A 12,418-nucleotide genomic window follows, 5' to 3' on the forward strand; every position below is an offset into this window, starting at 1 on the left:
TTTCTTACGAGTGAAGTTTCTTCGACGCCCGGCTACACAATGCTATCGCGATCGGGCGTTCAAACGAGAAAACTTCGGCGTCGAGGAGATTGCGGTACAAATATTGCGCGCAATTTGTAACCGGAAGAGCTGCGGTTCCAGAGGCTCGCGCGTTGCCACATTGTTTTCGACAGCATGAAGACGGCACAGTATCTCGTGGCACATCTTGCGTTAGGTACATCGTATCAGTCACAGTTGCATAGCACATCGTTATTAGGTGCCGGAAATGGTTCGTCGATTTTTCCGTCGACTCACACCGAATTCATCGACACCAATCTATTCGCCAAACAACGATTTATGTTAATTCGTTGTCGTTCTTCGACGAGTCTAGCTACTAATGGAAATTTTTAGTAATGTTCTGTTAAGCACGAATGTTATTTTGTTCTTTTAAGTCGGAATAAAATTCCGTTCTCTTGTTGTTAATCTTCGAAAGCTCAAGTGTCGATGAACGATAAATAAGAATTGTCTATTTGAATAAGAGTTTTCTATATGAATAAGAATTTCTATCTTCTTCGATGATACGGCAAGTAATAAAATAAAACGAAACATTGAAGAATATTACGTATGTAATTGTAATGTAAAGTCCGTTTAAGAAAAATAATCTCATCTTAATGTCTCTGCTGCTGCTACGATGCATCGAAAAATTAGTTGTAAAAGTGTAATATATATGTATATATTATTTAATATTATATAATATAATATTTATGTATATATTATATTATATAAATATTATCTTATAATATTTATTAAATATTAATAATATTATCTTAATGTCTCTGCTGCTACTACGATACATTGAAAAATTAGTTGTAAAAGTGTAATATATATGTATATATTACACTTTTACAACTAATTTTTCGATGCAACGTAGTAGCAGCAGAAACATTAAGATGAGGGCGAGGGGGGGGGGCAATCCTTTCGGATTAATTACTTTAAAGTACAAAATAAAATTGATTCAATGTCATAAGCGATTAATGGAACAGCTTTTACACGAGTGTATCTGATATCTGCTAGCGCAGCAAGACGAAAGCGGAAAAAGTGCACGGGACGCATGAGAGAACGAGAGCTTTCATCGGCGGCTCTTTTCTAGACACAGCATATCCGTCAGTGGTGAATGTATTTACTCACCGTTGGCATGAGCCGCGAGAAGGTCCCTGAGTTGCTGTTGGCCGGCCGTTAATTCCACGCAACTGACCCTGACGCTAAATCTGGCACCTGTCCTCTGCCGTTGCTCGGAGATCCCTCGGAAGAGCCAGGCGATCGCGCATGGTATCGCTCCCAGAGTGTGTCCTGCCTCCGGTGTTCCCAGCATCGTGTGCGATTTACCTGGACAAACAACGAAATTCGGATCATTTACCTCGAACTCCGTGTTCTGGAAAAATCGCGAACACATGCGAATTCAGGGGAGCGACGATTAATGCATTTACAGTATTACGTTCTGAACTGCGGCGACAATCGCTTTAACACTTTGTCCGTCGTGTCAGGCATATGTCGGTGACGAAGTTATTTGCTCGGATTTGAAAATTAATTGCTACATTAATCATTTATATTTTTCTAATTTTATTTAGATTTGTAAAACGTAATAATGTTGCAAAGATAATAATGAACTCGATTGATTTCTTTATGGATTACGAGTGACGCGTCCCCTTATGCAGGGTGTCCCATAATTATGTTAACATCTGGAAACGGGTGATTCCTAAGGTCATTTGAAGGAACTTTTTCCTTAGCGAAAATGCAATCCGCGGCTTCGTTTACGAGTTATTAACGAAAAACACTGACCAATTAGAGAAGAGATCAGCTGACGCGAGGAGGTTGAGCCAATAAGCGGAACTAGGCTCCGCTCACTCGTTGGCTCGGCCACCTAGCACCAGTCAAACTCGCCCTCTCATTGGTCAGGGTTTTTCGTTAATAACTCGTAAACAAAGCCGCGGATTGCATTTTCGCTGAAGAAAAAGTTACTTCAAATGACCTCAAGAATCACCCTTTTCCAGATGTTAACATAATTATGGTATATCATATGTCATACTATAAAATAAAATAGATAAAATGAAACAAGAAAATAAAATAAAATAGAATAAAATACAAATCAAACTCAAATAAAGAGTACAATAATTCATAGAACGAATTAAAAATTATACTATTATGAATAACGATGCAAATGTTATTCACGTCGTACAACTTAACTCTTCCATTTTAATCAAAATCAAATGCAAAACAGTACAAATACATGAAAAATTGACAAATTATTCTGGTATTATTGTCAGTTTATTAGAGTTGTTCAGAAAAGAAATCGAAGTTTATTTGGCAGAAAAATCGGCGTTCCAGTCGCAACAATCCCGCAGTAATTTTGCAACGTTACAGTGTTTTCATTGTTGCAGGAAGTCAACAATTTAACAGTCCGTTTTCCTGAGGAGCCCCGCTTTGCCGACTCGGAACAAACAGCCAAAGGGTTTAATTGTATTCTTTCACCGAGCCGGAAGTTGAAACAGGAGTCGGCCGTGCGTCAGCGAACGCGTTTCCGCGATTACGTCGCGGCAAACAGTATTCGTTCCGCGATTGATTTCCCTCGCTTTTCCGGGCCACGTGTCGCCGCGCCGCGGATCGATATCGTCGACGGTTTTGTAAAATCGCCGGTCCGTGCCCGCCGCCAAATCGACGGATGACTCTGCGAACAATCACGATGCCCGATTTGTGGACCGGCCGCAACAATTAATTTGTTTACTATTTACTATGGACGACGGTGACCGATGGCCGTCGAGAACCGACGCGATAAATGTCCCGGGCGTAGTTACACCCGCGTGACGAACCCTCGTCGCGCACCCGGCGATCTAATTTATACACGCGCCGATAGATTGAAACTGATTAATTCGGTTACGTTGCAAGTTCACGGGTTTGACCAATGACGGGTGAAACGAATGTAATCGAGAATGGCGGCCGGTTGACGTTTACGCGTTAACAGCTGTCGCCAGCATCCGCGATGAGAAATGGCGCGATACGTTCCCCGGAGTTTTCGATGCACCCTGCACTACCCCACGGCACGCGATAGTTCGCTGCGGCCGAATATACTGATGCTTTGCTACGTAACCCTCGAGCAGGTAAGGTAGTAGAGCCGGTCACACTGTGGGCCGACCAATTGCTGCGCATTTCGCTTGTTTTCGGGAATAATTAATTTTATACTTATCGAATAAGACGTATTCGATCTTTTTATTGTTTCATCTTGTTTGTTTTTGTATACAAAAGAATTGCGGTCGATTGTTCGACGGCTGGTGCGGCACGTTGCATCGTTGCAATTATTTTTGGTAATTAATCGGTAAGTATATTTAATAAAGCAGAGATCTTCGAAAAATATTAAACGGTCTTTTTAAAATAGCAATTTTAAGAAGAAACCAACAAATTGCTCATTCTATAGTTTCTCTATTTATAACTTGACATTTTTGGAGACACGCTGCATAAAAGTACACATTTTCTCACATTTCTGTTAGTTGCGAAACAAAGACGAATTATTATCATCACGAGCATCTCAGTTTACAATAACGTTGCTCCGGCTTGATATCGAACAAGGAGTTTCCGAACGGCCAATCAGTCTTTCATACTTTCTTCGAATAAGAATTGATCGTGAACGGCCAAAAAGAAAGTTCCATCCGCGTTAAACCGATCGCTGAAATAGCACCTGGCAGGCAGTAACTTGTTCCGAATGGGGAGTGGAAACTTGGAAGTTGAACGGCGAAAAAAAGAGTTCGGGGTATTATTGATAGGGAAACGAAAGAGTCTTATTAAAACCGTAAAAACAACAGAATGGAGAAGTTTCGCCGCGGGTGGGGGAGAAATATGGACGGTCGAAAGAAGAGAACGACGAAAATTGAAAGTGAAAGGCGCAAGAATTCGGGGGAAGGGCCGAGAGGCCTGCCGGCAACAGCGAAATAATGGGAGAGCAACGGCAGCCGTCGCTGAATCTTAAACGTTATTTAATTGTTCGAACATAAGACGGTGAGTTATGTTGTTATTTAATTAGAAACCGGGAAAGGACAAGCTTTTCGGCCGACTCGATCCGGAAAATTGGAGTTAACTTCCCCGTCGATTCCAGGGTTGCCGGGGAATTCATCAGACGCGACTTTTTCTTCGTTTAAGTAATAATTCTTTTACAGTTTCTTGAAATTGCTCGATTTTAAAAATTCAATGCTATTTATCTTAGGGGAATTAGTAAATCGAGCAACATAACGAGTAAAATAGTGAAAAAGATAATAAATGTAAAGGTGCACGAGATTCAAAAATCCTTGTGGTATAATTTGTTTAGAAACTCTTAATAAACGTTTTCTGTTTCTTGATGCTACAAAATGCTTGATTTTCTCGTAAAAAAGATCTATTCCATTGAAATTTCATGAAGTATTTTATTTAATCCGATTAGAATTGACACGCATCGCATGCCGTTAATTATTATCTTAACATTCTTACGTTCTGCCGATACTTAGAAAATGAGGAAGATATATTTGACTTAGCGTAAAAAATAATTCTCAATTCTGCGCAAACAATTTCTTTACCGAGATGTGGGTGACGCTGCGGGCAACGTTTTAAACTACGAAATTAGGGATAAAACATAACTCGTTGGCGCCGAAGTTAAAACGCACGAGATATCGTCGGTGGTTTTGCGACTATTTCTGACGAGCGTGCGAGGATTAATCCAGCGATCTGCAAGTTTCCGAGTAATCGGAAACATTTTGCAGCTTGCAGGCGTACGACGACAGCGAGGTCCACGCGTTCCGAGAGGAATCCTGCCGACAGTTCTCCTTTAAAACTAAGGCGTCCCGTGTCTAAATGCGCTCGTCGATATTGCGCGTAGCCGAGGAAACGATTTACGCGGGGAAACGCGGAAAATTTCAGCGAGAACTTTTACGGAGCCGCGGAGAGAAACGAAGCGGATGGAGGCGAGAAACATACTCCGAGAACCGCGTCGCGGAAAACTCGCGTAGGAGTGCTTTAAAGCCGATGCATCCGCCGATTGGAATTCCCCTCGAGTTCACCCTTTACGCGGGAAGGGAATCGCGTCTTGTCCCGGAGATCCTGCGAACGCATCGCGAATCGAACCAGTATTCCCGCGGTCGTTTACGTCTCGTCGATTCCGCGTGATGGAGCACCCGGTGGTGAGACAGCGAGCCGCGTGGATCGATGCATCGAAATAAGCCGGCGAACGAAAATTACAAAATTCGACAAACTACGGCGTATGTGCACCGTCCAACTGCGTTTTCACACGGACGATACAGTCGATGCATATGCGGAATTTCGACTATTCCGAGATTGCTTCGTGCGTTGCTTGAAAACGTACAACAGCTGCGAGCAATAATTCCATTCACTGGCGACGTACACCTCGCAAACCTCATTGGAAAAATGAACCTTACAACGGTTTAAGCTCGAAGTAGTTGTTAACAACCTGTGTTGTTGATGCGACTTTAAAGATACACGCCAATAAAAAGAAGTCTAATACGTAAATGGTTTTCATATACGTGTATATTATTGTATCTATGTATTTTATGTACAGGGTATTTCATAACTATGGTACTTCCGGGAAATGAGAGATTCCTGAGGTTATTCGAAGCAACTTTTTCCTTTACAGTAATTTTCTCCGAGGCATCGTTAACGAGTTATCAACGAAAAACAGTGACCAATGAGAGGCGATCTCGATTGGCGCGAGGCGGCCGAGCCAACGAGCGGTCGAACCCCAGATCCGCTGATTGGCTCGGCTCTCTTGCGCCAACCGAGCTCGTCTTTGATTGGTCAGTGTTTTTCGTTAATAACTCGTAAACGAAGCCTCGTGGAACATTTTCGCTAAGGAAAAAGTTGGTACAAATGACCTCAGGAACCCCACATTTCCCAGAAATACCATAATTGTGAGACACCCTGTATGTTATATCTATACAAACCAGTCGAAACGACGAGTTTCTAATTTTTTCTTCAACAGTTAAAAAGATTATAAAAACGTTAAGACAAAAAACTAACCTCATAATCGTGCGCATCAAAAACTATTCTTCCTGTTCGCGTCACATTGATAATTTTACAAAAATGAGAAACTACAATTCAATGAAAAAAAACATCTTCTTTCCGTAAATCTTCAATCAATGTCTTCGATTATACACATATACGTATTTTATAACTTATCAATAACCTAAGCAGCACCGATCACTTCGAAACAACGTCTACCAACGAAGTTCCAAAGAAAACTGCAAGTTTAATGACAATCCGTCGAACGGTTCCCCCAAAGCAAACGCGAATTCGTTTAAAGATTAAACATTAACGTTTTGAGCAACTTTTAATCCTCTCACAAATTTCCATAAATCAAGGGCCAGCGGAGCTTGTCGGGGGGGGGGGGGGGTTGAAAGTAGTAGCTAACTAGAGCCACGAACGAACCCGTAGCAGCAGTCGACGCGTTAATCCAGTTTAGCCACTCTTTCGTGCAAACTCGATCAGGAGAACACCGGCCCCGGCGAAATTAGTCGTTCCTCGCGGCTCCTTCGAGCGTACTCCGAGTATGGGATTCCGCGAAACGCGCGGAAGAAAGACGCGTCGAGAAGTCGGTAAAACCCGGGGTGTCCGACTTCGCGCGCGAAGTTGAAACTTACCGCGAGGGAAAATCAATAAGGAGAGACGCGTCGGAGAGATACGGAGAGAGCGCGGCAGCTGGGAGAGATAAGAGACCGGCGAGCGAAGATAAAGAAACGGCCGGCGAGAAGAAAGAGCCGAAGTAGAGGAGAAGGAAGGAAGCCGAACGAACTTTCGTCCCCTCGCGCAGCCGCCACCGTCGCGGCCGGAGATACTTGAGGCAAGTCCGCGAGCAAACTGCTTTTGATCATCGCTACGACAACGCACTTTTCTCCCTTTCTCTTTTCCCTTCTGTGTCACTCTCGTCCCTCTGTTGCCCTTTCTTTGTGGCCCGACTCCCCCCCGGACTCTTTGCCTCGCCGCTGCCGCGCAGCTTTGACTATCTCGGCGAACGAAAGAGACGGCAAGAAAGAGGATTGCGAAGCGGGACAAAAGGGGGCGGGAAAGTCAAGAGAGAAACGGATGGAGAGACGAGGAAAAGGAGAGGCCCGCTCTGCCTTCGCTGCGGAGGCGCGATCGAACCCGGCAACGATCTTCATGGGGCAAGGATTGCCCGCGTCTTCTTCGCCTCGGTTTTTCCCGCGCGATTCAGTCCGCGAGCGGGAAACTTTGTGCGGCGGGAGAACCGCGAGGAGGGGGGAAAAAGCGGCGCGCGGCCGACGAGTAATCGCAAGATCGACAAGCGAACGCCCCGCCGAGGAAAAAACGAAACGGATGCCCGTCAGAAAACCCTTTGAGGGCAACGGGATTTGTCGTACAGAAAATTATCGCCGGGGAGAAGCCAGAGCCGTCTGCCTGCATGACAACCAGACAATACAGGCTTTTGTACTTTGTAACGCTGTGCTAATTACTCCGTATCAGTCGCGGCCCTTAAGGTACGCGCTGTCGATCCCTTTCACCGCGAGAAAGCACTGCTAAAGCAGATTAACCAGCGCGACAACCGCGCGCGCCTCCTTTCGAAAGCAAACCGTCGTGATAATTATGTGCTGAATATGTTGTTATTCGACTGCGCGCCCGCCTTTTTATCATTCCGCGTTGTCCCTTTGAGAAAATTATGTATTCCGTGTGGATGGAACAAGCGCGGCGTGTCACTGGGTTTGCGGGTCATACCGGTTAGTTTTGTTTCTGGGAAAACTGTTTCAGAAGATTAACCAACGGCACTCCTTTCGGAAGCAAACTGTCGCGATAATTATGTGCTGAATATGTTGGTGTGTGGTTTTTTACCACTCTGTGTTGTCTCTTTGTGAAAATTATATATTCCGTGCGGACGACATAAATGTGGCATGTCACTGTCGTTTATACAAAAATGTGTCACAGCGTTTCATCCAACGTTGTTCGAAACTTCTGAGTCGAGAAGCTTCAGTATCGCCTTTAACATTACCTTAAAATGTTCTTTTTTCTTTTAAATCGCTCGGATTTCATGAATTTGTCTGTACAAAATTGTATTCGGCTCTCTTTATACAGCATTCTCAAGTTTCATTCGATTCTATATCACACGTCCATGCGTCAATATTTTATGTTTGAAACAATATCGATCTGTCACGTTCAATAAGCAATAACTAAACTGGAAATCTTGATGCGAAACAACAATTTTCTACGTTGATTGCAAGAAACAAGATTTTAGTAAAGATTATTCTATTCCTTGGCAATATTTTATATTTAAAACAATATTGATCTGTCACGTACAATAAGAAACAACTGAACTGCAAATCTTGATGTAGAGCAACAATTTTCTACGTTGATTGCAAGAAACAAGATTTTAACGAAGATCATTCTATCCCTTAACGATCTCAATGAACGAATTAAATATTAAATCTTAATAGGAACAACTCGAACAGAAAGATCGATTTGATCCATCCATTTTTCTCATGAATATTTAATCCGGTATCAACCCTTTGCAGTCGAGGCTATTACAACTCGAAAATGAAAGTTTCAAGTCACAGTACTTCCATTCGGTATGGCTGTTTTCATTTGATGCACTGGAAATTCAACCTGTTTGCTTGCAGAATATTTCTATTTCTTAACAATTTATCGAACGCAAAACTTTAACAATGTGTAAATTCTTTTAAAAAATGGTACAGCAACTTTTAGTGTCGCCTCAGAGTCGCCGGTCGAGTGCAAAGGGTCAACGATTTAATTCAAGAGGATACGATTCGAGTGACCGATGGATTTGGCAAGTTTCCCTTAGCTAGTATTTCCAGCGAACATCGCCAAAAATTCTCCGCGATCGCGAACAATAACCGTGAACTCGGGAACCAAAGGACGGATAGCAGAACGAATGGGGAGTCGTTTGTAATCGATACGGCGTTCGCTCGCTCGCGAAGTCTAATCGGTTCGTTCGCCATAAATCCGTCAGCGCGGAAGTTATTCCGTTTGAACGCGAAACGGGCGAAGATAATCTCCGGGGGTGCGTTAAGATTCGAAAGGTGGTCGGCGAGAAAGAGCGTGTCCCAGTAGCATACATTATCTCGTTTCCTTCCGTCTCCACAATTGCGTACCCAGCGTCCTCGCCCGTTTTCCCTGTGCCCGTTCATTTTCCCGCGGTCTCCTATCCGTCCTAACCACTCCACCGCCAGTCGGGGAAACCTCGCTTCCCCTCGGCTCCCTCCCATAATCATGCATTTCCATGCAAACTCGATATCACTACTTAAAATGTAAAACAACTCTCGCGTCTCGGCGACCGCGAGCTCCGCGCTTAGCTTCCTGGCGAACGATGAAAAGCAACCGGCAAACGAGCCATCTAAGACGGGGGTGGCACCAGAAATGTCTAAATGAAGCGGGGGAACGCTCTGACAGCCGAATGGTTGGTTAACGTGTTCGCTGCTGCACGTGGAAGCAATTCTATGCAACGCGTGGCGGCTGATTCGCGAGTTACCGCGACGACTGGCGCTGAATTAACAGTTCTACTGGTAGTTGTTTAACACTCGGTTCGAGTATAGATACTTTCATTCGGCTAGTTTCTGACAATTCATTTCGATTTCTTCATTTTCTATTAATCCATAGATTCGCCGTACTTTAACGAGTCAGACCCGTGGCGCAGATTTCTAGTAACATCCAATTAAATACCAATGTTATTCCGTTTTTTAAGTCGGGATAAAATTCTGTCCTCTTGCGATCAATACTTCAATCATCCCAGTAAATGTGGACTCGCGATAAATATAAATTTCCTTTTTCTCTCGAAGAAATTGTTACAATCGAAAACGTGCTTATCGCTTTAATTATGAAGAAAATTGTACGGCAAGGGGTTAAGGTTTACAGGAAAACTAGTAGGAGTATCTTTAGGTTTATTAAACCTGTTTCCACTTTTAGCTAGAATGTGCCGAACGTATTTTGCTCGCTCATTTTTGACGTACTCTAGAAAATTATACATTTCCAACTCTTAACTCACACATCAAAGTAATTTTAATTATTTTAAAAATGGTTGAATTCTATTTAGAGACTATTTGCTGGTTTTGATCTGTATAACTTTGTTTATATCCGTATAAGAATTCGGACCAAAAAGAATGAAACAACGTGTAAAATAAATTGATGAATAAAATTATAAATGCTACTGAGCATACTCGATTATATTTCTGTCAAAATGATGCGCCGTTCGAGTGTATCGTAAAAGAGGAGTTTTTGAAATATATAAAATATGCTTGTTCGTTTTTACTTAACATTTATGAAAAGAGAATGACCTATATTTATAAACACATTGAGGACGTTCATTTATTTAGTTTTCTGTGTGCAGAAAATATGGCGTTAATTGAAAGAAAGATTTGTAAAAATATACATACAGTGCTAAGCGTCATTTAAGTCTTCGTTTGAATGTACTTTAACGACACAAAAATCCGCGATCCGGTTACGGAGGGGATGGCGAATTTAGAAAAAGACTTTGCATACACCTGTCAGTGATTGTATTGTTATTATGCCGTTCGCAGGTGGATTGCTCTATTGACGGTGGGACAAAACATGTTTCGGGTCGGTGTTTTGGTCTACTACCCCCGTATAGGCGGCGGCTCGCAACCACCCTACACTTTTCAAGGGCAGAATGCGCTCTTTGGAGCTTTTGAATTTCGTGTCTGGCAGTCTTCGCGACAAAATAAGCCGAAAACGTGCAGTGAAATCTGCTCGGCCGGAGTCTTCGCTCTCAAAGAAACACGGCTTTAAAGATCGCCGAGTGCGCGAGTAATTAGCGAAGCTGCCTTTGTCGTCGTCACGCACTCTCGGCGGACTTTCAAAGACGATTCTGTCGTAAAGGAAACCTCGGGCGAGGAAACTATATCGCGGCGCATTGGAAAACGAATTAAATGTACGCCAGCGAAAGTTATTCACAGCTGTTTACAAAGGTTAAGCATCGACAAAAATTCTACTCTAATGTTTCCGAAAGCTGTTGCTTTTCCAACCGACGTTCCGACGAATACGCTCGAAATTTTTATTGGAAAAGTGCAACGAATCATGATTACAGTAAATCCTTGAGAATGCTAATTTGTTAGAATATGCTACTACGCGAAATATTCTCGATCTTTATTGTTTAGAAGGTTCATTTTTGGAATTTTGATTCTCAAGCGAAAGAGAAAGAAGTTAACAGAGAGAATTTGATACGGTGTTTAAAGAACAAAAGTATCGACTGGATAAACTATATCGGTACTTCAGCTGACTTCATTTTAGTCGGATGGATATCGATTTGAATGGAATTAGTTTATAATTTCGTATGAACGTATCACTGTGGATTAGAATCATAGTGAGGTAAATCACATTCTCCTCATTGTGAGAAACAAGGAGTGTTATTGTTTACGAACATGTGTAATGTTTTTACTGACCAAATTAATTGTTAAGATCATTTAGAGTTCAGTTAATTTGTGATAACATTATAATTTATTTCACTCGCCTTTTTAACATTGCCCTTTAACTTGCCTTTTTAATCGAAAATTTTCGAAAATCTAAATTACGCCACTACGATTCCAGCGCACACTCGTATGCTAGATTACCGATTCCGCCATTTCCGGTTGTTAACGCAGGAGTCGAAGGTCCAAGAAAATGCATAAATTCGGCGACCCTTCGCTTTCGCTGCCGCGGTGCAATGGCAGGGCAGTAATTAATTTCCACGGATCACGAAACAGGCCGGAGTTCTGTACAGCATGGACAGCTGTGGCTGTATCTTACCGACGTAACAAGCTTGCGAAAAAGGGCGCAGTAGGGCGATAAAAATGCGAGGATTCCTCGAGGTGTATTCATATTTCACGTAATTATTTCCACGCTCGACGCGAATGAGTTCCTCGCGGTGGGAACAATGACGTTTTGTCTACGAGGACGTCGAACTTTGTCGAACAAAGCCAGCTGAAAGAAGGACGCAGTCGTTGTCACCCCCTCGCTCACCCACGCGGAAGCAAGAAAAATGTTTAACCTGCTTTTTATATCCAGGACGTCGAGCCTTGGGTCCTCCGCGTCCTCGATTGAATGCGTCTCGGCGAACAAACGTGCAAGTCGACGTTTATTTAAGCTCGATTCTCGGAAACTTTATGCTCGCGGAATTGCTCGGCGATAATAACACTATATGTACAGTAATGTCTCCCTAAATGACGCTCAGATTGTGCACAAAAATGGACAATTTTGGAAGAGGAGATACGATTGTTCGAGCCTTGAGACTCGTTTTTTATGGCTATCGATTGTCAACGACTATAAATGGCTCGAATAATCATATCTCCTCTTCCGTAACTGTTCAGTTTTGTGCATAATCTGAGCGTCAGTTAGGGAGACATTACTATATATATATGTACCAAAAGCCTATCCATACGATGGATAGGCT

General features: G+C 42.8%; 1 protein-coding gene across 1 annotated transcript in view; it reads right to left on the reverse strand.

Annotated features, from left to right (window-relative positions):
• LOC117224800 (uncharacterized) overlaps positions 1–12,418 on the reverse strand; it is a 610,978-nt gene that overhangs the window by 32,364 nt on the left and 566,196 nt on the right. The window contains exon 10 of the mRNA XM_076524388.1: positions 1,168–1,365. Coding sequence (XP_076380503.1) covers positions 1,168–1,365 — 198 coding nt within the window. The remainder of the gene's footprint in view (positions 1–1,167; positions 1,366–12,418) is intronic.

Source organism: Megalopta genalis, chromosome 9 (assembly GCF_051020955.1).
Source record: "Megalopta genalis isolate 19385.01 chromosome 9, iyMegGena1_principal, whole genome shotgun sequence".
Classification (NCBI taxonomy): Eukaryota; Metazoa; Arthropoda; class Insecta; order Hymenoptera; family Halictidae; genus Megalopta; species Megalopta genalis.